Source organism: Benincasa hispida, chromosome 9 (genome assembly GCF_009727055.1).
Source record: "Benincasa hispida cultivar B227 chromosome 9, ASM972705v1, whole genome shotgun sequence".
Taxonomy (NCBI): domain Eukaryota; kingdom Viridiplantae; phylum Streptophyta; class Magnoliopsida; order Cucurbitales; family Cucurbitaceae; genus Benincasa; species Benincasa hispida.
The window spans coordinates 84,101,440-84,127,282 of record NC_052357.1 but is presented as its reverse complement, the minus strand read 5'-3'; the positions used below and the strand labels follow the sequence as shown (position 1 = coordinate 84,127,282).

General features: G+C 34.7%; 2 protein-coding genes across 3 annotated transcripts; one reads left to right on the top strand and one right to left on the bottom strand.

The window, feature by feature from the left end:
- The first annotated feature begins 8,695 nt into the window (after positions 1 to 8,695).
- On the top strand, positions 8,696 to 19,189 carry LOC120085159 (kinesin-like protein KIN-4A). Of its 2 annotated transcripts, none has more exons than XM_039041041.1 (26): positions 8,696 to 9,568; positions 10,844 to 10,990; positions 11,077 to 11,226; positions 11,331 to 11,584; positions 12,159 to 12,343; positions 12,452 to 12,576; positions 12,819 to 12,855; positions 13,189 to 13,280; positions 13,386 to 13,493; positions 13,564 to 13,689; positions 13,801 to 13,924; positions 14,100 to 14,212; positions 14,389 to 14,487; positions 14,562 to 14,675; positions 14,784 to 14,900; positions 14,974 to 15,054; positions 15,435 to 15,506; positions 15,820 to 15,913; positions 16,098 to 16,129; positions 16,211 to 16,308; positions 16,386 to 16,484; positions 16,574 to 16,795; positions 17,199 to 17,361; positions 17,856 to 18,026; positions 18,102 to 18,411; positions 18,638 to 19,189. In XM_039041041.1, exons 1-25 carry the CDS (start codon positions 9,452 to 9,454, stop codon positions 18,312 to 18,314), a joined length of 3,153 nt encoding a protein of 1,050 aa, XP_038896969.1. In that variant the 5' UTR covers positions 8,696 to 9,451; the 3' UTR covers positions 18,315 to 18,411; positions 18,638 to 19,189. The 2 variants fall into 2 exon arrangements, with proteins under 2 accessions (XP_038896969.1, XP_038896968.1); XM_039041040.1 differs by having other exon boundaries at positions 8,697 to 9,568; positions 18,635 to 19,189.
- Positions 19,190 to 20,477: 1,288 nt separating this feature from the next.
- On the bottom strand, positions 20,478 to 25,016 carry LOC120085161. The gene is made up of 2 exons (XM_039041042.1): positions 24,698 to 25,016; positions 20,478 to 21,354 (listed from the first exon to the last, which is right to left on the bottom strand). The coding sequence occupies exons 1-2, from the start codon at positions 24,833 to 24,835 to the stop codon at positions 20,986 to 20,988; spliced, it is 507 nt and encodes a 168-aa protein (XP_038896970.1). The 5' UTR covers positions 24,836 to 25,016; the 3' UTR covers positions 20,478 to 20,985.
- Between the last annotated feature and the right edge of the window lie 827 nt (positions 25,017 to 25,843).

Genomic DNA, 25,843 nt, shown 5'->3' with positions numbered 1-25,843 from the left:
ATGTTCACTTTAAGTCGTTGGAATTGATAAAGTTTTAAAAAAATTTATTTTTTCTTTTCATAATTTAAATGCACCTTGCATTATGTAATTATCATTTTGTTAATATGTAATTATGAAAATTACTTATTGCAAACATTTTCATGTTGTATCCGTTTTGAATAAATATTATTTAATTAGTTTCTTCTAATTTACGTTGTCAATACTTTTTGGGATCAATTTGTTCATATTAGAATCATGAAAGAAAAATTATGGAGCATAGCATATGTCAGACTTGCAAGAGAAGCTAGCCCAAAAGTGCAGTCCAATGGAACAGAGAGGCCCAAAGGTCTCGCCTCCGTCCCTTACTTCGTGGGCTTTCCCAGCTCATTGAAGTTGAGAAAATCATTAAATGCATTGATATTTCAAGTAAATAATGAAAAGGAAAAGGTCACTAAAGCATATTTCTTGATGTCAAAAAAAATTATCAACCGTGAATTGTTTTACGAGAGAGATTCGTCCAAGTGTTCACAAGTCAGAAGTAAGGTTTAGTGTCTAGTCACACATACTTCGACACTCAAGTTAGTATGGGTCTATAATTAACTATATAATAGAAAATTAATATTTAGGCATACCTTCAACCAATGACTTTGGTCACTTATATAGAATAATAAAGCATAACGGTCCATCGAACTTATAATGTCCCTCTTAAATTTTTGAAAATATCAAATTAATTTGATGAGTCGTTACATCATTATTATTGCAATGGATGCACTATTCGAATTCTCAACATCTCCTTTATGACCCGTCCTTTATGAATATGTACGCCTTTAGCCTCAATTGCTCAATCGATCTCCCCTAGGTTCTTTAGGCTCCATGCGTCCTACAAGCTAGTGGGTCTCATTGAGCTCTTCTAGACTCTTCTAGGCTTAAGCTCCTCTTAAGTTCCTAATGCCTAGGCTTCTTTAGATTCTCCTAGACTCATCACATCTAGATTTCTCTAAGCTCTCATGAACTATTCTTATGGATTCTATTGAGTTTTCATAGGCTTAGGCTTCTAATGCCTAAACTTTTTTTAGGCTCTCCTAAGGTATTTTTATGGGGTTGAGCATGCTAAACTCACCCCTAACAATATAGTTTCTTTTCAAAAAATAATATAAAATTTTCACACTTAAATATGGATAGGACATATTTATAACTATTTTCTACATGTCTGGAACTTCAATTTGAATCTTACATTTGTAATCCTACATTTTATTTTTAAGTAGACCAAAGTGTAATAGCGTAGGTTGAAGAAAATCATTTAAATTTGGTTTTCTAACAAATTTAGTGTTAGAATATCTTGAGTCTGATATGTGGTGCTTCGAATGACCAAGTAGAGGGTCTTTATTATATATTCTGAATAATTCTCTCTAATAAAATTGTTATCTTTCTATCCTGTGGATGTAGTTATCATATTGTTAGTGAACCATGTAAATTTCATTGTCGATTCTCTACTATTTTACGTTTTCTATTTTCTTTGTTTGTCGATTTCATAACAATTACATATTTGTCCTTATAGAGAATACCAAACAGTTATGAAACTAGATCTTATAAGTAGATGAAATAAGGAATATATAGGAGACCATTGATAACCATTTCATTTTTAGTTTTTTTTTTTCCCTCTTTTCACTTTTTAAAATCTTGCTTGTTTTCTCACCTTTCTTTCTCATGCTTTTGTCTTCCTTCAATACATTTAAATTTTTAACTTAATTTTAAAAACAAACCTACTCTTTTAAGAAAAACTTAACTTGAATATTAAAAATTCTCATAAAAGTAGATATAACAAAAACAAATAAACCAATAAATAAAGCAGTATTTTGTAGGTGCTTAATTCAAAAAACAAATGATTATCAAATAGCCCTTAATTTTTAATTTTTCTATTTTTTAAAACTAAGTTTATAAACTAATCCTAACTTATAAGTTTTCTCACTTAACTTGTTAAAACATCCCATCCAAAATTTGGAAGAAAAAAAGTAGTTGCTAATTTTTTTAAAAGAAAAAAATTAGTAAAAACATTTTAAAATAAAATCTATAGTTGATAAACAAAGGTATAAAATAAGCCCAATGAAAAGAAAATTATTCACAATTAGCTAAAATACAATCAGCCCAAAGAACCTAAAATTTGTTTAGAAAAAAAAAAAAAAAAAAAAAAAAAGTAATGAATGAGGCTTATGCATATTCAACCCTAACTTTCATCAAATCTTTTCCCATTAAATATAAATATTATTTCCACATCATTAATGAAAAACCTGGGCCATGCAGGGACCTAAACATAAATAAAGAACACTGTAAAACGCATGTTGGAGCTGTGTAGATTTCACTTTTTTGTTTTTAATCTTGTTTTTGATGACCAAAACCCACCCTTATCTCCTCCTTTCAATCATTAACTCCATTGGATTTGTAAGGAACCCAAAGCACCATGTGATATAAAGAGTTCCCCAGCTTTTTTAATATGTGAAAGTGCATGTACAAGTGGTAAAAACTAAGCCAAATATATAATATATACACTTCATCTTCCCAAATAAAAAAGCCCACAAAACCACAACACTCAAAACTTGAAGAACCAAAATTAGTGATGATGATAAAAACATTTGCACTGTTAACGTTAGCACATGTCCTGTCCCAAATCCCCAAACCCGTTTCATTTTCTTATCCCCTCGAAGCTTTTGCAGCTTACATCAAAGACAAGACATGATGGAGAACAGAAATTTCAAATTTTTCTCTGGGGGCCAGCTGCTTTATATTATTAATCATAATCATGATAATATCTAATTATAATCTTAATTCCAATCATATCTTATCTCCCTCATCAATATGTGTAATAAAATTGTACTTAAGTGCCGCTATATATATCGATCGTCATGTTAAGTGTTGAATTATGGGAACTCATTATTTTAATTTCTTGTTTCAAAAGGGGTTTTAATTTCTTTTGGACAATCATATGTTATAATTAATTGAAGGGGAGATAGATAGAAAGATGAGTGGTTTGCATACAAAATAAAAAGAGTATTTTTAGAATAATGGTGTAATGTAAAGGAGGCGGGAGCATGTGATGCAAAAAGCTTTACATGTTGATCAGAATAAAAAGCAAAAAAAAAGTTTTTTCGTGAAGGAATGTGAATAAAGAAACCAAAGCCCCTACATGCCCCATAACCAAAAATTGACATCTCTCTACCCTTGTCATGTGGCCTTGCTAATTGGGTCTAATGACAACATTTTGGGTCAGGTAACCATTATGGAAGTTTTGATGAAATATTAGAATAATAGTTGTCTCAAGTTTGAAAAAAGATAGGAAAGGAATGAGATCCAACAAAATGATTTGAAAAACCCTATATTACTTTGTTTTCAATTTCTTATAAAAAACGGTTAACTCCGAGATTTAAAGAGTTTTTTAGTTAAAAATAGAGAAACGAGTGAAAAAAATATTCATGTGATTGGAATTGAAGAGAAAATTTTGTGTAATTGAATAATTTTCATATGGTAGAATTTTTTTCATGGTTTTTCTTCGATTTTAAAGGTTTTCGATGTGTATGCTTTTTATTTTATTTTTCCAACAGTTTGGCATAAAATTAATTTCTTTATTAGTACTATATATATTAGATTTTATAATATAAAGATTAAGAGGGTAAAATTAGTTAATAAATCAACATAATTGATGAAGGCTTAATCATCGTAATATCTGTCTTTTTGTATTGTTTTAAATTTTAATATATAGAAGACAGACGAAAGGGCAACCTGTTTTTTTACGGAAAAAAAAAAAAAAAGATGTTTGGCTTGATTAAATGGATGTCTTTAAGAACATTCAAAGCGCGGGGATCAAGGGAATTTAGGATAATGCCAAAAGGATATTATGGTCATTTAGAAGTTGATTAGTTGACAATTAAGATTAATTATGATCAAACCATTTTAAATAAGATAATCATAATTAGTTGAGATAATTTAAGTGGTTATGTTTGATATGAAAGTAAAAAGTGAATATTTGAGTTTTATGGGCATTAATGAAGAGAGGGTGAGATATTAATAGAGATAGAAATTATTATTTCGATTATTTATATTTGACTAAATGGCAAGACAAAGGCATCCTAATTGCTTGTTCTAGTTGGGCAAATGGGTAGGGTTATTTTGAACTTTGCTTAAGCTGCAAACAGGGTAACGGTCGGATTTTACAAAAAGAAAAAAGAAATGTAGAGTTAGGTTGAGAAAATGAGAGGGGTTTGATTTTATAATATAAAGTTTTAAAATTTGCATCTGTAGCCTCTAGGTTTTCTGTTTCTTCCATCTCAAATAAAAGAGATGGAGAACCTCCTCTGTCTCAAGGATTTGATGTCTGAAAACTGATTGCTTAACTTACAGTCCACATCTTCTATAAAACATAGGAATGGCTTTTCTTTTTTATTTCCCTCTTTTAATATAATACCACCAAACCTACCCAACCAAAAACCTTAAATAAATTAATTAAATTCACCAAAAGAAAATTATTATCTCTATCTTAAAAAGTGAGCAAACATCCTGAATGGGCGGCATTTTCGTCCACACAAATGACTTTACATATTTTCATTCACCAGCGGGCCAAATAAAAACTTGCATGAGGATTTACTAATTTTCTATATAAATGTATTATTGGAAAGGGGGTATATGCATGTGGGAAAAAGTAAAGAGTTTTATTTAGGCAAATGGGGTTGGGGTTGGGGGCGGATGGGAATAGAATATATATACAAGGGTTTAAAATTAAAGTGTGTAAGGAATATGAAGAAAATATAGGTGGAAGCATAAAACTTTTTAAATGAACTTAGGGGCTTGAAACGTAAACGTTGGATGATGTTGGTTGGAGAAAAACAAAAGTGTAGTCCCTCGATCACACTTTTATGATGGGCCTTGCTTATCTTTCTTGAAATGCTTTAGCGATCCAACAGATTGGCCCCAACCAACGCCACTAGGGACTACCATTTCTACATCATCGCAACAAAATAAATGGCGTTTGTTTGATTAAATCTTTTTACTTACTTACTTACTTACTTACATGTGCATTTAAGGTCGCGTCTTGTTAATGGCGCACACAATTTCCACGCTCATCCTAATTACTCCCAATTACCATTATAAATCAAATTGCATTCTTTCTTTTTTCTTTTTTGGGGAATGTTTGGGATCTAATTGGACATGAATGCCCATGTGGGTTTGCATCTTAATCATATTTATTTTTGTTTAATATCTTCAGGTTTATGTATTAAATGTAATGTTGAATTTGGTGAAATTATAAATATGTCCACCTCATGTTAGTGTGACTATTTCAATCTCTATATATATATTTTTTTTAATCATGGGTGCTTTGACAATATTTTTTCTTTTCAAACTATCTAAAAAGTTTCTGACAAAATTATTGATTCCAAAATTTGAATAGAAAAAAAAGTAACATGATCTTCACGTGACAATAATAATAAATTTGTAATTTAGAGAATAAAGAGCCTACAAAACAATGAAAATTGACTTTGATGCTAAAGTTAGAGATATTAGAGAACTATAGAAAAACAATAAAGTTTTAAATTGGGCATATCTCTAATTACCAAAGATTTAGTTAATATTTGGATTTTTTCGAACTCAAGTGCATTTTTCTAGTATTTATCTTCCCTCGTCTTTTCATTCTCAATTATACTTTTTGGTCCAAAATCGTCCATAACACCAATAGAGAGAATTGTCATTCACTTATATATCTATGATTGATCTCTTCCCTAATTAATTTGGGACATTATATTTTAAAATGATACTTAAAAAGACATCGTACCAAATTATGTCTACTTCCTTCCAATTTCTATAGTTTTTTTTATAACATTTGTATCCCATTTTAAAAATAAAAACAAGTTTCTAGAGACAAATTTTATGCAATTCTTAAAAAGCAATAAAGAAGGAAAATAAACAAAAGGATACAATTAGTGTTTTTTTTTTTTTTTTTTTTTTTTTTTAGAAAATGACTATCAAAAGGAATTTTAACTTTTACGATTGTCTTTATTTATGTAGTTATTTTGTAAATATATGTCAGTTATCAATGAACTATACTCAATTTTACCTATTATTAATTATTTTAAAATTTGGACATGATGAATGTGTAATGTTGAAAATCATGCATATGAATTTTATGCGTGCAGTTATATAATGCAATTATAATTTGATATGTGAGCAATAAGGACTCATTGACACATAACTAAAAGCTAAATGACATATTAGAAACTTTCTAGAGTACGAAGATAAGTACATGTAGCCGAAGACATTTAGAGACGCACTATTTTGTATATTAGGTGTATGGACAAAAAAGATACTATCATAAAAAATTATGTACATATTTATAATTTAAATATTAAATTATAAATATGAACATAAGTATAACTTAATTAACTATGATAACTATTTGGTTAAGTTATAAAAAATACCTCTGAACTTTATACTTTGAGTAAAATATGCTTATTAAATTTCAAAATTTTCAAAAATACTCTTAAACTTAAAAAAAATATATATCAAAAAATACCTTTGTCATTAATTCTTTATGAAAACCATTAAAGTTTTGTTTCAAAAATACTTCAGAACTTTCAAAACGTTTAAAAAATATCCTAACTTGATAAAAGTTCAAAAAGACCTCCACCACTGGTATTTTTACAAAAACCATTAATTCATCATAACAAAACTGACTTTAAAAATTAAAAATATATTAAAAATATTCCTCCTGATCAATTTGTTTGAAGATTTTTTAAGGTTGAAAAGAACCAAATTTAAAATAAATTATATAGATATCCTCATTTTTTTTTTAATATATAACTACTCGTATATTTTTCTCTTAATTTTCCAATTCTTAGTATATACCAATTTTCTCAACCACTAAAATAAAAACAAAAATTTTAAGTTAAAACATAAAATACCACCAAATTTCACAAAATTCCTAATTCAAAATCTACTATTGAAACATACAAAAACGATAAATAGTCAAATAAAAAAAGTATCAACCTAAATCACGTTGGTTCTTAGAAATTTAATATTTATTTTAGTTCTTAGATAGGTTATCGAGCAAAGGAAGCCGTCGGGACGTTTCGGATACAATTTTGGCTTAAATGGAGCAATTAGCAAGCAATGAGAGGCAAAATGGTGAAATTGAACAAGGGGAGGCATGACATTATGCAAGTGCTACGACATTTGTGCCTTGCGCCATTCATATAAATAATTTGCTAGGCAAGTGTTGTAGTCATGCCCTACGGCACTACGTCGCTCTCCATTTGATACGTGTGCTTCCAATTTGCTCTATAAGGCGCTTCGTGAGGGGGCTTTTAGCGTCACAACGTTGGTATATTTTGGTTGTTGATAAAATTGGTGTAAGTTAGGAATTGGAAAATTAAGAGAAATACGAGAGTATCTATATGCACGATATTTGACTATTTATCATTTTGGTATGTTTCAAAAAGATATTTTGATTTTGAAATTTGGTGAAATTTTGTGGTATTTTATGTTTTAACTTAATTTTTTTTTGTTTTTATGTTGGCTGTTGAAACATTGGTATAAACTAAGAATTAGAAAATTAAGAGAAATATGAGAGTACGTATATGAAAAAAGTGAGGATATCTATATAATTTATTTTAAATTTGGTTTTTTTCAAAGTTAAGAAAACTTAAAACAAATTGATCACTAGAAATATTTTTTTATTTTTAAAATTATTTATGTCATGAAGAATTAATGATTTTTGTTTAAATATTAAAGGTGAATGTATTTTTGAACTTTTATTAAGTTAGGGGTATTTTTGAAATGTTTTGAAATATTTTGAAATAAAACTTTAACGGTTTCCATAAAAAATTACCAACAAATGTATTGTTTGAACTATTTTTAAAAGTTGAAGAATAATTTTGAAAGGATATTTTCTATAAAGTTGAGGGGCATTTTTTTTTTTTTTTAATAATTTAACGAAAGTATAAATGTGGATTTAAATAGGTCAATGGCAAGCTACGTTGAGGTTGTTAGAATATAAAATAGTATAATGTTAACCAAAGGTTAGATATAAGAAAAAGGGTAAAAGAGTAGTTAGGTGAGGGAGGAGGGGTTATGACGTAAGAGTTGTGTGTGTGAGCTGGTTGGAGTCGTCGGTCAAGGCCGGAGCAAGAAGGCAATACGCTTGGGAATAGGAAACTAGAGGGAAGTGAAAGGAAATTAAAAGAAAAATGGGAAGTGTGAAAGGAGTGGGGCCCACAGAGTCTGACCGCGAGAAGGTGGGGTCCAGCTGGTTATAAACGATCAAACGCCATGTGAGTGTGGGAGACCACCAGCTGGCACTGTCTCATTTTGAGTGGGACCTCTATTTCTTTTATTTCTTTTATTTATTTTTCTTTCTTTCATCCCTTGGCTTTTACTTCCTTCCCCCACCACATCACCACATCACCACCCTCCCTCCTCCTCTCTGTCCCTATCGGTTAGGCGCCACTCAGCCACCATTTTCTCCAAACTAACCCTTTCCCTTAATTAATCCATCCACTTCCATTTTCCCAATTAATTTTTGTCAGTACCATCACCAAAATCATCAAATAAATCAACCTCCCTCACGTGCATTCCTTACCACGCTACCATTCCCAAATTCCCATAATACCATTTCTTTTCTTTAAAACAAACCTTCTTTCTCTACCCCGTTTCATCGTTAACAATCCTCTACTCTAAATTCTAATGGACTCATTTCACTCATCCGCCTGTGTATTCCAAGCGTACGCCAACACCATTCCATTCCTCATCACGTGCTTCCTTTGCTCTCCCCTCCCCATTTCATCTCACTATATTCTCGCTACTGCACGTGATATATCGCGATACGCTAATCCATGATTCCATAATACGGACACCGTGGTATTCAAGAAAACAAATCTACGTGTATTATGCCCCTACAGGGCTACTATGGTAATATCCCGTAAAAACGGGTGGCAACGCAACGGAGGGGAAGAAGGGCATTTCGGGAAACACGACAATAAAAGTTTCACAGACGCAACCGTCTTTGCTGGTGTGTAGTGAAGACTAAGGAAAATGATAGTGGTTGTTGTCCCAGCAGTTAACTCTCTACAGTTATAACACATACCCTTCTAATTCCTCAACTACCCCTTCTCTTCTCGCCCTTTACCTTCACAAACTATTTCACTTTCTTTCTTCTTCCATTCTTTTTTCCTTACATTGTCTGAAGCTCCGGATTTTTATTTTATTTTTTTTTCTTTTAGCTTCTTTTGGGGTGTTGTGGTTGCTGTATCACTTTCTGATCCTACCCTCCTCCGCCATTTTCAGACAATGCGAACGGTTTTCCAAAAAAAATTGATCTTTCACTGCTAGACTCTGACGTACATAATCTTCACTCCCTGCATCCATTCTTCTTCTTTCTGGAAATTCCTTTCCCAACATTGTCTTTCTTCTACTCTTCCTCTGGCTGCTTCTTATGGAAGCTGGGGAGGATTGTTGCGTCAAGGTCGCCGTCCACATCCGTCCGCTCATCGGCGATGAGCGCCTACAAGGGTGTAAGGATTGTGTCACCGTCATCTCCGGGAAGCCTCAGGTAATTTTCACTCTCTCCTAATGTAGATGTGGGTAGCTCAGAGCTTTGGATTTGATAGTGGGGAGAGGTGGGAGAAGTGGGGAGGGCGATTCTGCACTCTTACGTTCTTCTCAATGACTACTTTCTTTAGGGAGATTTATTTCTTTCCCTACTTTCCAGTTCTTTAATTTTTCAGGTTCAGAGAGATCTAGATCTAGTTGTGCAATGGCGTAAAATGGGTCTTTTTATTGATTGAGCCTCCTTTCAGATTCACCAGTGATTTTCACTTCGGCAGCTTACCGATTGTAATTGGGGGAGAAGGGGGTGTGACGCGAGAGTATTTTGAAATTTCAGGATTCTTATGAACAATCACTATGGCAATTTGGCGGCTGATGTTGCCATTGTATTAAAATAGTACTTGAACGACCGACTCCGTCTTTAAGGTTCCTTAGGCAAATTTCTCAATTAGGAAACTGAAATCATCGCCCCCTCGGCATGATACTAATTTCCGGGGGTGGGAGGTCTTCTATTCTGATGGGTTCCCTTTTTCTTTTTCGAGTCAATCATAACGTACTTTCACCCAACGAAGAAGCCGTCAAAATTACTTTGATGACCAAAGTTGCTATCCCTATTACATTTGCGTGTCAATTTAAGATCATAACTTCATAACATGCATTTTTCTGTCACATATCTTTGGCTAGGTAAAAAGTTTTTGCTACTTTCTGGGTAGAAATGTGATTGCTGCCTCTGCTTGATGAGTTATAGCAAAAGTTGTAAATTCATGTTGTTTCGGTGTGATTTTGAAAGGATTAAAATCACTTTTGTCGGGTTGAAAATCACTCGGAAATACACCATTAATCACTCAAAATCAATTCAGGGTTTAATTTGACACATTTAAATGTATTTTCCATACTATTAAAATTGATTTTGAGTGATTAAAAGCAATTTATGAGTGATTTTGAAAATAACAATAAGTTATTTTAACCATTTTAGAATCACTTGCAAACCTGGGTTGATTCATTTGTCATGTAAGAGTGCATAAAACTAGTTCTAAATCATGCTAGCTTGTTTTGCTTGGCAACCATGTTCCAACACTTGAGCTTTGCAGCATCATTCTTGGATTACTCTACTGCCAAAAGATCCTGGCAACTCGCCTACTTGAAGCACATTAACACAAATTGTTGCTTCAACTTATTTTTGATATTGCAAATATGAGTACACTGACAAATATACTTGTACGTGTGTTTAATTTTCTTTTAATTAGTGTGATTAAATGTCATTCTGACTCTGGGGCAGGTACAAATTGGATCCCATTCGTTTACATTCGATCATGTCTACGGAAGCACTGGTTCACCCTCATCATCGATGTTTGAAGAATGTGTTTCTCCACTTGTAGATGGTCTATTCCAAGGCTATAATGCGACCGTGCTGGCATATGGCCAGGTATAGTAAGTTTAAAGTAGTTCTGTTCATATGAAATCTCGTATCATGCTGTTTCACCTCTTAGTTGATCGTGTTGATTGATGCAGACTGGATCCGGGAAAACTTATACCATGGGGACGGGTTTTAAGGATGGTTGTCAGACAGGAATCATCCCTCAAGTCATGAATGTCTTGTTCAGCAAGATCGAAACTCTAAAGGGTCAAATGGAATTCCAATTACATGTTTCTTTTATTGAGGTTGTTGTCATGATCCCTTCCTTGATGACTTTTATTATTTATTTATTCTCCCAAACATCTTAAGTCCTTGTGCAAAGCTCTTACTAGAATTTTTTATGGAAAAGATTCTCAAGGAAGAGGTACGAGACCTGCTAGATTCTACTTCTTTTAGCAAAGTGGAGGGTACAAATGGACATGCAGGGAAAGTAACTCTACCTGGGAAACCACCAATACAAATTCGTGAATCGTCAAATGGTGTCATCACCCTAGCAGGATCTACAGAAGTTAGTGTAAACACACTGAAAGAAATGGCTTCTTGTCTGGAGCAAGGATCACTGAGTAGGGCTACAGGAAGCACGAATATGAATAATCAGTCAAGGTAAAACTTCACAATATACATCCAAGGAAGTAAATGTCTAGGAAAGAGTCTCCATGGCTCTTGAAATTTCAGCTAGCCACCAAGAAAATTTCTGGTTAGGCTTTGAGGAAAATTTTAGAACCTAAATATCTTATCAGATATGGAGGGAGGGGGGGTCTTTTGAGTCTTCAATTAATGATGTTCTGAGGAGAATAAACCTAATTCAGGATAGTTTTGCATGCCTTATCTTCTGTATGTTAAAATAAAACTATGCTCATTGAGTCACTATTCCTGTAAAACTTGTAGATTCTATCAAACCTAATCTTGTGGCTGATATAATATATTTCATCAATGTTATAATATATCAGGTCAGAATGTTTTTTATTTTTGTTCAAATGATTAAATTACTGGAAACATCAATGATGAGTAATGATTATAAACAATGGAAAGTTCTAAAATGTTACTGTATGGTGATATCAGCTTCATATGTATTATGAAATATAAAGGTTTCCTTATTTAATTTCCTTTGAAAACTTAAAATATATGAGAATCTTAGATGCTGACTCTGTTTCTGAATTCTATGATCTGTCTTTAGTCGTTCTCATGCCATCTTCACCATCACATTAGAGCAAATGCGTAAGCTAAATCCAGCTTTTCCTGGGGAAAGCAATATTGACAACGTAAGTGAAGAGTATTTGTGCGCAAAATTGCACCTGGTGGATTTAGCTGGATCTGAACGAGCCAAGAGAACTGGTTCTGATGGTTTACGTTTCAAGGAAGGTAGGTGGAATGGATCATCATTCATCGGTGTTCTTTTTTTTGGCACGTATTCATTCACTCATCAGATTGTTTTTTTTTTTTCCTCCCCCCCTCTCTCTTAAATACCAGGAGTTCATATAAACAAGGGTCTTCTTGCACTTGGTAATGTCATCAGCGCTCTTGGTGATGAGAAGAAGCGCAAAGAAGGGGTTCATGTTCCATATAGGGACAGTAAATTGACTCGACTCCTACAGGTTTGATTTCAGTTTAGATAGTCTTTTTAACAAAAGTACTGTTACAATAAGCCGTCCTCTTCTGTTATAATTCTGAATGTGGATTGATTTACTTGATAAAAGAATTCCATTTAAAGATGCACCCAAGAAAATTTTTTTAGCCCAGTGAGAGAATCAAATCATCTGATCCTCAAGAAACTCGTTTCTCTGCATCCCCCCTCTCCCTATTTGAGGCTAATAAAATTTCTCCATTTTACTTGCAGGATTCTCTTGGTGGTAACAGCAGAACTGTTATGATAGGTAAACTTGTAATCTTTATTTAGTCTGAAGCATAAATGTGCCAATTTCTTCTTTGTCAGAGCAATTCTGCTTCTCCGTGTCCTTCCCACATCCTCCTCCATTGATAACCATATTATTAGGGCATTTGTTGGCCAACATTTGCCAAGTGTGCATCTTATTGCCTTAAAATGGATCTTTTCCTCCCCAGTTTCTGCTGATCTTGATCGCCCATACCATTAGTTTTCTTCTTTTCCTACTCCTATGTCTGAAAATTGAATGTTCTTAGCAATTGTTATTTGTTAAAAGTTATTAATACTAAGTTCTTCCTATAATAAAATTGTTTTACTATCTTAGCCTGCATCAGCCCTGCTGATATTAATGCTGAGGAGACCCTCAACACTTTGAAATATGCGAATCGAGCTCGCAATATCCAGAATAAGCCAGTTGTAAGTACATGGAAGCTCCCTTATTTGTCTTTTGGGATGATGAATACTATATTCTTTCTATAATGAATATCCGGGTATATATTTCTCTTCTTCATTGCTGACCAGGTCAATAGGGACCCCATGTCCAATGAGATGTTAAAGATGCGGCAACAACTTGAATATCTACAGGCAGAACTTTTTGCACGTGGAGGGTCTTCCTCTGATGAAATTCAGGTACATGATTATGAAACACTTTATAGCTCTACATTTTGAGTATCATGTAATTTGTGAAACATTGTAATAGGTTCTCAAGGAAAGGATTGCCTGGCTTGAAGCAGCCAATCAGGATCTCTGTCGTGAGCTTCATGAATACCGTAGTCGATGTGGCATTGTGGACCAATGTGAAACAGATGCCCAAGTTTGTGCCCAGGTATGTACACCCTCAACCTCTTCCTTTGCTTTTGCGAATATTGTACAGTTTATGCTGGCTATGTTCATCTCCCGGCAAGTTTGTATGTGAACCTTGGACCCTATCTTTCAGGATGGTATAAATTGCTCTGTCAAAACTGATGGGCTAATAAATTGCTCGGTCAAAAGCGATGGGCTCAAAAGGGGCTTGCAAAGTATTGAATCACCTGATTTTCAAATGAGTGAAACCATATCAGGTATGACCTTATCTAATTTAGACTTCTATAACTTCACTTTTCATCAATTTTAGAAACTCAACTGTAACTGAGTCTTGATTATGCTTTTCTGACATTAAGTTTACTAGTTTATGTCGCTTTCCATTCCATGTTTTGTTTGAATAGGTTTTACTCATTTTAGTTTCCAAGTTGGCAGGTGAGTCGCGTGAAATCGATGAAGAGGTGGCAAAAGAGTGGGAGCATACACTTTTACAGAATAGCATGGACAAGGAATTGCATGAACTAAATAAACGTCTAGAGCAAAAAGAGGTAAATTTTGGAAGATGGCAACAGTAGAAAATTTAAACGGTCAATTTTATGAGGCTAACAGAACTTGTGGATATGGTTTAGTTATTATATTTTAGAGTATGGAGATCTGCTTTTGTTTACATTAAGGATTTTTATCCTACTGCGTCGTTTTAATTTTCATGTTACTGACTTTGTAGTCGGAAATGAAACTTTTTGGAGGATTTGACACAGCAGCTCTCAAGCAGCATTTTGGGAAGAAAATTGTGGAACTGGAAGATGAGAAAAGAGCTGTCCAGGTTAGCCTCTACTTCAGTAAAATCTTTATCATTTTTTTGTGGTGAAATTTTATTCATTCTCTTCACTCCTGCAGCAAGAGAGGGATCGCTTGTTAGCTGAAGTTGAAAACCTGGCTGCTTGTTCTGATGGTCAAACACAGAAATTGCATGACATACATTCCCAAAAACTCAAAACACTTGAGGCTCAGGTGATTAAATTACTCTCTTTTTAGAAGGCCGTTTCTATATGAGAAAGAAATTCCTCCAAGAAAAAACATAAGTTCTAACCATATATTTTTTTATCTATTTATTTGCAGATTCTAGAACTCAAGAAAAAACAGGAAAATCAGGTTCAGCTACTAAAGCAAAAACAAAAAAGTGATGAAGCAGCAAAAAAATTGCAGGATGAGATTCAATTCATAAAGGCTCAGAAGGTAAACCCTCTATTTCTTGCGTATATGTGCTTCTATTCTTTTCTTTTCATTTGCTGAGTCTTTTAACTTGAAGGTTCAATTACAACAAAGGATGAAACAAGAGGCAGAACAATTTCGACAGTGGAAAGCATCCCGTGAGAAAGAGCTACTCCAGGTAACACCTACCAGAAAATTTCAGAAGGAAGAAAGTGTACTCTAGTTTAACTTTCCAATTATTCCCCTCTTTTTCATATTAGCTTTACTTAGAATACTTATTGTTTATTGTTTTAATTGTAAAACTATTATATTAATGGTCAAAGGTAATCTGACCTCTGAACCTAGTCAGTAAATGATTAAAACTCAACAATTTGAGTTGAGAAAAATGACAGAAAGATCGTGATGTGTTGGCTTCCCAATGGTTTAACGTAGTTTCTTTGTCGCATTATTTCAGAATATATTTCATCCCTTTATGCTTTACTATTTACTATTGAGTGGATCGACTATGTTTCTTTGAATCTGTTACTCACTATTTTTGTTGACAACTTTGCAAAACAGCTAAAAAAGGAGGGCAGGAGAAATGAATATGAAAGGCACAAACTGCAAGCTCTTAATCAGCGGCAGAAAATGGTTAGTACTTCATTGTTCCTTGCTTCCTTATTCATCATCTCTCTGTCCTATTTCCTACAAAAAGGTTGGATTGTAGGATTTCATGTTAAAAAGTAGGCTTCACTAGGGGTTTAGATCGGAATGGTCTTTCCTTGTTAACAAGGTTCAAATGCATTGGATGCTTGTTTATGGATATTATCTTGTAGCTTCTCTTAAGGTTTCCACGTAAGAGATTTTAAAAATATTGTTTCTTTAGTGGATAGCAATTGGGTTCTGCATGTAAAATCTGGGTCACCTTTCTTGCCATCTATCATTATACAATTATTTGTTTCAGGTTCTTCAAAGAAAAACAGAGGAAGCTGCAATGGCCACCAAGAGGCTGAAAGAACTACTAGAAGCTCGGAAATCTAATGGTCGTGAAAATTCAGGTATTTTCTAAATTAGGATATGTTATGATTTTGCTTATCTTTATTTTTCTTTTTGACGAGCAACTCTTGCAAGGCAATGCAAGGTGTGTCTAACTTGTCAATGCCTTGTTCATAGGAGAACCATTTTCCTGCTTATACCATTTGATTGATTTAAAATTCGATTCCTTTTTGTTGATTTTATCAGGTATTACAAACGGAAATGGAATGAATGGGCAGGTATTTTATGGGCTGTTTCATAGCTTCCCTCACTATTGTGTCAGCTTGATCCCGTTTCTAATCGACATGTCTCTTTTCTAGAGCAATGAGAAATCTCTACAACGCTGGCTTGACCATGAATTGGAAGTGATGGTGAACGTGCATGAAGTTCGTTTTGAATATGAAAAACAAAGCCAAGTGTATGAGTTATACTAGACCTTGGTTGTGTTTTTAGTATAATAAAATTCAAACTCATATTGATTTTTCTGCAATCCAGGCGAGCTGCACTTGCGGAAGAGTTATCCATGCTGAGGCAAGTGGATGAGTTTGCTTCAAAAGGCCTCAGCCCGCCAAGGGGGAGAAATGGTTTTGCTAGGTAAGCATTGTTTTCAAACAAAATAATTCACCTTCTAGGTTCTCACATAAAGAAGTGGACAGTATCTAATTTGTCTTTTGCATGATCAGAGTATCCTCTATGTCACCAACCGCAAGAATGGCCAGAATGACATCACTTGAAAATATGCTAAGCATATCCTCAAATTCCCTTGTGGCGATGGCTTCACAACTTTCAGAGGCAGAGGAACGAGAGCGTGCCTTCACCAACCGTGGACGTTGGAACCAGTTGCGCTCCATGGGGGATGCTAAGAACTTGCTTCAATACATGTTCAATTCTCTTGCAGATGCACGGTAATTATTCTGTTCCTGTCACTGATATTTTTGTTAGGATTAGAGATACTCTTTAGTTTCTTGGACTGTGAGTTAATAATGTAAAAGTGGGTTTGAAAACATCTTCATAACTGATACAAGAAGCCTAAACGATCAGCAGCTTTAACTTTCAGCATCTACTCATGTTTTATAACTATGTGCAAAATCAGAATTAGTACTACATCGTAAGGGTATAATTGATACCCAAAAGGGCAATTCAAAAGAAAAACCAGGAAATTTTGGGGCTATGCAGCACCCATTTTTTCCTCCCTGGATTTGGGAGGTGAAATTGGCATTTAATGAGAACTGATTGATGTTCAACTCTTTCCATGTATGTCCACCGCTCTTCTTAATTTTAGGTATCATTTTGCTTGTTTTATTACAGGTGCCAATTATGGGAAAAGGAACTAGAAACTAGGGAAATGAAGGAGCAACTGAAAGAACTTGTGGGATTGTTGCGGCAGAGTGAGACACGGAGAAAGGAAGTAGAGAAAGAGCTAAAATTGAGAGAGAAGGCTGTTGCAATTGCATTAGCTTCATCTGCACCGGTGAGATTTATGTTCATTAGGTTTTGCTTTTCCATGCGGCATATAGACACGAATCCTATTTTGGCTTGCCAGTGAAGGTCTATATTTCTGCTGAGTGGTTAATTTGGCACGAATACGAACTGTTCGAAATGGAATATGAATAAACGCATATACTTCATCCATATACCGTAGATGTTGAATATATAGGACCAAATCAAAATCTCTTTCATCATGACCTTATGGGAAGACCAATGCTGTGAAATATCTAATGAGATCTCGTAATGAGGTGCATGGACAGTGATAGATATGGCATAGAACCTGTGACGTTTTTGTGTAATATCATGCAAGAAAACTTGAAACTTTTCGAGTTGCTGATTTTAATCAGTGGTAATTTGAGACACTGCCTATATCTGATTCCCCAATAGTTTTGCTTGATCATGCCATTCCTATCCCTCAACATTCGTTGTATACATAATTAGAAATCTTTCTTACTGGCGATTTTTGCTTCTTTTCAGGTCCATCGGGAGCATGAGAGTACACCACCATCATTGAAACACTTTGCCGATGAATTAAGTGGTCCTTTGTCTCCAATGTCAGTACCAGCCCCGAAGCAACTCAAGTATACAGCAGGAATTGCCAATGGCTCTGTTAGAGTTTCTGCTGCAACCCTAGATCAAACACGAAAGGTTAAAATTTTCCCCATTCATTTACTGTCTTAGGAGTTGAGCTCACATTTTCTTAGAAGGGTGCTATTAATGCAGATGGTACCAATAGGACACTTATCAATGAAGAAGTTAGCAACTGTAGGACAAGGTGGAAAACTATGGAGATGGAAGAGAAGTCATCACCAATGGCTGTTACAGTTTAAATGGAAGTGGCAGAAACCATGGAGACTTTCAGAATGGATCAGGCATAGTGATGAAACAATAATGAGATCAAGGCCTCGACCACATGCTCTGCCTGCTGGGATGTGATATTTGGTGGTTTCGGGTTTATTGTCCCCCAAATATCATTTTGACTTTCAACTATGATTCCACCTCATGTCACAGGAACAAATTGCAATAAGTGCAGGTACTCTTCTTGATTTTAAAACTCACTTTTTTTAGTTACATACGCAAAATCAACTTTAGGTTAAAATCCTGCTCATATTCCACAGATTTAATTGGTTAAGTGCATTTATAACTGATTCATTGAATGCAAGACTGACTCTGGAATGCTATTTTTCACATTTAATGACATCTAATTCATCCATTTGTATTTACTTGAACCTGACATGATCTTTCTCCAATGGCAGCAGCTAAAGTCAGACTAATATGATCTCTGCATATTTCTTCAATGGAAAACCATTTTGGTAGATTTGTGATTTTGGATTCTTTTTCGTTGTGGTAATCACATTTGAAGCATCTTGTAAAGCTTGTGTGGATGCGAGAAAATGGGGTCATCCGACTAGTTAAGAAGGCCGCAAGTGCGGGAACAGGACGAGCATAGATACAATGGATAGATAGTGAACTTGCTCACCAAAGTTTTCTAATGTTCTTTTCCACCCCCTCCTTTGTATATCTTGTCAATAACAAGAAAAGGAATGCAGGAATACGTACGGAAGTTTCTTTTTTTTTTTTTGTCATTTGGTTTTTCTTCGTTTTGAGTACAATATTGATTTGTTGAAAGAAACTATTAGGTTGGAGGAGAGGAAAAAAAAAAAAAAAACAGAATTCTTTCCAATATGTTTTATGTCTTCTTGTGTGACTAATCTTATTACATGAGGACTGAAGCTTTGTAAATGTATTTGTATTGAAGCAAAAGAAGAATCTTCTAATCAAACTTTATGAAATGTACACAAAGTTTTCTATCTCTGATTTTAGAATCTCTTTTCTTTACAGACAAATAGGAAAATGGTATGAATGAAACCTTGCAATTGGTGAATCTCACTCTTCAAGATTCATTGAAAGAGGAGAAAACAAGGATGATAGAAAGGTATTGGTTAGAAATAAACTCTCCAAGGTTTTGATCTTTTCACAAATAACATCTTTTTTATCAATCTCATTTTGGATCATCTCGGTCGGGATTGATATCGTGACCAAAATGAAATTTAGTTCTTTTAATAACATTCAAACCATCGATTTTTTTTCCTTGGTGGAATCTTGACCAACACGAAGACTCTGAATGAAATTATCCCTCATTGACAATCAGATATGGGGTTTGATGCATAGAACACTTAAAATTGGTTGCTAATAGGTATGTAACTTTAAAAAGGCACTCTTGAGTCTGATAGGGGTCTATCACCGTACAAAGCATGGCTGCTTTTTAACAACTTTCATCAACTTGTTGATTTGAATAATCTGTATTAATACTTTCAGCCAAATTGTCAAACCACCAACTAAATTTTTAGTGTCCCTTTCTATTGTTTGACTATGGAGCTTCAACTTGATAGTGGATAGTAATAACACTTTAATTCATGTTATTTGGAAAAGGTATAAAAATCACCGACAATTTTTTAACCCGGTGCCTAAAGAGTTCGTGTATCGTACAATTAAAAAAGTTAATTTTATGCCTTCTTAATTCTTTATACTACGATATCTAAAGAGTTCACAACTCTATTCCTTACCTTAAACACCCTCATAATTTAAAATTGCAGAGGATATAACACGACCGGTAACAAGCTCTCAGAGCATGCTTTCAATGGTCTAGTGGTTGTCTTCATTCACTGGGTTTAAACAGTGGCAGATCAGAAAAAAGTCTATCTACAAGATCTCATACAACTGCATAGATAATTTGATTTACCTTAGTTGTGTAATCATCACAGGCAGCTGAGAGTGTTGTCGGATCTTGGATTCTTGGTTTACAAAGCTACTTTCTTGAAACATGTCTATTTATATCCAATAAGGGCATATTCTTATTCAAATCTAAGTACTCAGATCTTTTAAAGAAAACCAAAAAGAACAGATGAATCAATTTTATACTCCTAGGATCGGTGGGTCTGTTTCATCAGCCAGACAAGGTGATATATTTTTAATCCCACACTTGAAGTGTGGTAGGTTCACACAAGCAACCATCAAACAGTGACCCTCCCATTCAATCAACAAAGGTCAGCAGTTAATAAAATAAAACATGCATTTAAATAAGGTGCTAAATACGAGTTGCTAGCAACACTTCTGTGTCTTACTATATTGAATATAAACCCAAAATTATCCACATGAGAATTAAATAATAAGAATATAGCAAGCATTGATCACCAGTCGATTAGTTATCTGCAAAACCAGGTAGGCCTTGAAATAAGATTTGGAAAGGAAAAATAGGTGTTATCTCCATACAATAATTTTCTGCCCATATATGGGGCTGGTCACTGTCTCTTCTAGAATGAGAACTTAGGTATGAGGATGATCTTGGCAAACCAAATTGATCATGTTTATACTTTTCTTATCTCTCTCTTGTGCAGAGGAATATGTTGCAAGCTACTCGAGGAATAACCCACTTACAACAATTGGCGATACCGTTTAAAACCTTAGCTTGCTAGCATCGGGACAACTGGGGCGTGCCAACGTAAAAGCAGCTGTGCCATGTACAAATCGAAAGACACAAATACAAATTCTGGAGGATGTTTTTCGCCAGGTAAGACAAGAATGAGGACTGATACACGAATACAAGTTAGATCTGGGCACACCAATATGCATAATGCTCATCTTTGCGAAGGTTACTAACAAGGCCCCCACATTGCAAACAAATAAAACTGCTCCCATCTGAGAATGCATCCATAACCACTTGCATCCTACCAGTTTCTGCCAGAATTGAATTACCATGACCATCGACAACCGATGAGCTAGATATGTTATTGTTACTTTCAGTAGGTTCAGGGTTCAGAGGCTGGGCTTCAGCTATCGCACACTCTGCAAATAAAGAAGCTAGTTGATCAACATCAGCAGTCTCCTGTAATCGAGTTCTGTACAGCTCACGGGCACGGTGCAAAGATTGAAAGACTGCTGCATCCCCACCTTGGGTTCTCATTGCCATTACAACCTGTTTGAACATGACAAACAAGGTTTTGAAAGCTACTAACAAAATCTGTTATTCTTATTCTAGCAGATTAGCTAATACGCTCCATCCATGATTTAACCATGTAGATGGAGGCATCTGACTACTACAACTACAACTACGTGCACATGTAGTATCCTCTAAAAGGTATGAAATATTACAGGTTTGTCAATATCTGCCTCAATCAACACGGGGTAGAAAGCTAATGGTATTATAATGAGTGACATACAATACAGTTGGTACCAAAAAAGGAAAAAAAAAGTAAGTTACAATTGGTAAATATAGGTACAAGACACCTTTAGGTCAATGAACAGAAAGTTCTAGAACATTTCAAATTCTATAATACAATTCTTCTTTGAAATGTTAGTTTTAAAACAACGTTGACGAATATAACCTTAGTATAGTGTGTCTGGTTTTTTTTTTTTTTTGGGCAGCAAGAGACACCCTAGTGTAGGCTTTTAGTTTTGAGAAAAATTTGGCAGTCATGAATCAAATGTCAAATGTATAGATCAACGCAATCAGTTCCTGGGGACAGATTTATGTTGCAATTGTTCAGAATGCCAATTGAAATTTAACAACTTGATCTTTTTTTATGAATAACTGAACTTTCATTGTGAAAAAAAATGAAAGAGTAAACGGGTATACAAAAAAAGAGCCCAAAAAGGGAGACAAACTACAAAAGAGCCTCCAATCAAAAGAAATAAGACCTGACACATAATTACCAAAGGGCTTTGTTACTAAGGCTCACAGGGACATGTTGAATTAAAAAAGGACCAAACGGTCCAAACCTCACTTGGAGATCTCTCAAGCTTTCGAAATAATTTATCATTTCTCTCACCCCAAAGTCTACACATAGCACACATCCCAACTAGTCACAAAAGAACTTCCCTTCATGCAGAAGAGCTTGATTATACAATAATTCCAACACACCAAAATATCAATGGAAAACATCTGAGAGGGAGAATTGGCGGCATTTCAAACTCTCTTATTCTTAAGATTGGCAGGACTATGAATAATGAGGATTTCGTCGGTAAATGTAACGACCCGAGTTCAGGAAGGGTACATGAATGAACTGATATCACATCCGAATGAGAGGGATCTTGAGGACATGAAAGTATGGTAAAGAAAGGCTTAAAAGAATTGAAAATTACTACCTATATAAACAAGCTGCACATTCCTTTCGGTGGCTCAATCATAGGAATTCCAAAGTTAAGCGTGCTTAGCTTGGAGCAATCTTATGTTGGGTGACATCTTGGGAATTTTCCTATGATGCATGTGAGTGAGAATAATGCATGCTGAAAGGATCCGTGTTGGTTTGTGGGGACAACTTTCACTTCTAGAAGCATTCAAGACACGTAAGATCGACGTAGCCAGGTCATAGGGACGCATGGGAATGTCAGGGCCATCAGGTGCCAAATCTAGATTCCGAATTTTGGTTTGAATCCTGGGCTTAGGGCATTACAAATGATATTAGAACAGAACCTCTCCCAGTAAGATGTGATTCAGGGATGAACCAAGCAGAAGCTGGTGGGCATGTAAGAGCCCGAGTTTAGGAGGGGTACATGAATGAACTAATATCACATCCGAATGAGAGGGATCCTAAGGGCATGAAAGTATGGTTAAGAAAGGCTTAAAAAATTGAAAGTTACTACCTATACGAACAAGGTGCACCTTCCTTTTCGGTGGCTCAATCATAAGAATTCCAAAGTTAAGCATGCTTAGTTTGGAACAATCTTATGTTGGGTGACCTCTTGGGAATTTTCCTAGGATGCATGTGAGTGAAGACAAAACATGCTGAAAGGACCCGTGTTGGTTTATGGGATCAACTTTCACTTCTAGGCATTCAAGATACGTAAGGACAACATAGCCAGGTCGCAGGGACGCAGGGGAATGCTAGGGCCATCAAGTGTCGAACCTGGATTTCGAACCCTAGTCCGAATCCTGGACTCGAGGCATTATAGTAAATTGGAAACAAATGATGGTAGACCTAAGAATTCTGTGCGTGCGTGTATATATATCTATGACTGAGGATTATGAAGATAATGGATATAAATGGTCTTCCACTGCAAACCCCTTCAAGGTCATTAACCAAGATTTTAGGTCAAGAATTTGTTGGTTAGTTACTACTTTTTAGCAGCCAGGATTATCGGGATTCAGGAAGGCCATTTTCAGGGATGGAGATCAAGCAAGCTATCCTTAACATTGAGAATATCTATGACTGAGGATTCTGAAGATAATGGATATAAATGGTCTTCCACCGCAAACCCCTTCAAGGTCATTGTCCAAGATTTCGGGTCAAGAATTTTTGGTTAGCTACTACCTTTTAGCAGCCAGGATTACCGGGCATTCGGGAAGGCCATTTTCAGGTATGGAGATCAAGCAAGCTATCCTTAACATTGAGCATAAAAAGGCTACGGAAAGTGAAGAATTCTTACTTCTTAGAAACTTGCTTGAAAGAAAATAGGGATGTAATAAAGGGGACTCTTTGGGAGGTATTCTAAGTGTTCCGTAAAGAGTAACATCAAAGTCAAATTCCTACTGAGACTAATACTACTTTGATTCCCAGAAAACCTACTCTACCATAACTGGGATCCATAGCTCTATTATTGTTGTCAGCGCTGTACGAATTAACAGCGAGTGGCCACTACACTTGTCATAAATGGGAACTATTTTTCTTTGCAATTTATTTATTCTAAATACGACCACTAAATGAACATTTCAACACGTTCTTTCTTCTGTCAAGAACTTGCGTTCTCCATTCCCATTGTTCACCTTTCTTTCCTCTTTGTGTGTGTTGGTGGGTGAAGTGAGTTGGGATTCTGCCCTCTTTCTTGAGCGTCAGACGTTCGTGTGTGGTTATTATTACCATAAAATCAAAAAGATGTATCACTCCAAATTCAGGGTTGAATTTTCAGAGATGGAAATCAAGCAAGCTGTCCTTAACACTGAGAACGAGAAAGCTCCGGGATGTGATGGCATTTTCTTGTCTAGCTTCAAAGAATATTGGTATGTAGAAAAGGGGATTCTTTAGCAGATATTTTAATGATTGATTAAAAATAACAGCAAAACCCAATTACTAGAAATGTACAGATGACAATTATCTACAAGAAGTAATTTAATTTACAATTTGTGAAGCGAGGAAGAAAGCCCTATTAGCGACTGTTCTGTCCAATTTGGCAACCGGAACCCAAGTGAAGTAATTTAATTTACAGTTCAAAGGAAACCCAGAAGCTAAAAATATAAATAAAGCATTGCAGAGAGGTTTTGAAAGAACGAGAATAGACCAAAAAAATCCGAGAGAGGTCAGGTAAGTTAACGTTAAACATACCGCTTGGAGGGCTTGGGAAGGCTTTCGTTGATTGATGAATTGACGAGCTAATGTGAGCAAGTGACGGACAGAGTCGGCTTCGCCGGCTCTGGTTGAGGGAAATTCAGCCTCCATCATGTTCGAGTTCGAACAGTCCATGGTATCATCGGCAAATTTAGCTTGAGGTATCGCTTTTATACATGAAAAATCCAGGGCACGGCTTGTTTTGGCTTTTGGCGTTCTATTTGATTTTCGGTTTTGTAATTGAAATATGCTCCCAAATTACAGCATCGCCAGATGGTTCTAGCAGATTCTGATAAGCACACCCACCCAATATGTCGTCCATGAATCGAATTTGGAATTTTGTTTTTATATATCTTATTTTCCAAACTTATTTCAAAAACCAGTTGCAAACTCCACTCCTTATTTGATTTGAGGAATTGACTAATTTTACTATTAAAATTATATTTTATATTTGTAAATTTCAAGAGTTCGCAATTAGCTATAATTCATAATTCTTACTTCTCACTATTCTACTCTTTAAGAACAAACATGTGGTAATTATTATTATTATTGTTGTTATTTACAATAATCGAGACTAATTTTGTATCAACTTAATTTTTATTATGAATTTGAAGAAAATTTTACTCCATTTTTATTTCTTTAAAAAAAATTAAATTAGTAAAAATCGAATGAAAATCAGAGAGTAAATATTACAAATTTGAGTTCAACAGAAGTTGAAAGTATAAAATAAAAATCAACAAAAAAATCAAGTCACGTCAGATTTGGTGCCCTTCTTCTATTTTGTTGCTTTTTTCAAAAAAAAGGAAAATGAGTTCACTTATTTTTAAATATCGCAAAATATTACCATCTATATTTTATTATATTTGGAAATATTTTTAACAGTCTTACCATTTAAAACAATTATTCATATATATATCACACCATGTAAATCATTTTAATGTAAAAAAAAGGTGCAACTTAAGAGATGTTTATTTAATAAGAAATAGTTTTTTATTCAATTTTTTTAAAAGAATAAATATATTAAAATGTGAGAGGACTAAAACAAACAATGACCTTGAATAAAGCAAAGGACACCTTGTCCCAAAAAAATCTTTTGGCCCTTCATTCGAAGAAGAGACGCTACAAAAAAAATGTTGCGGACAT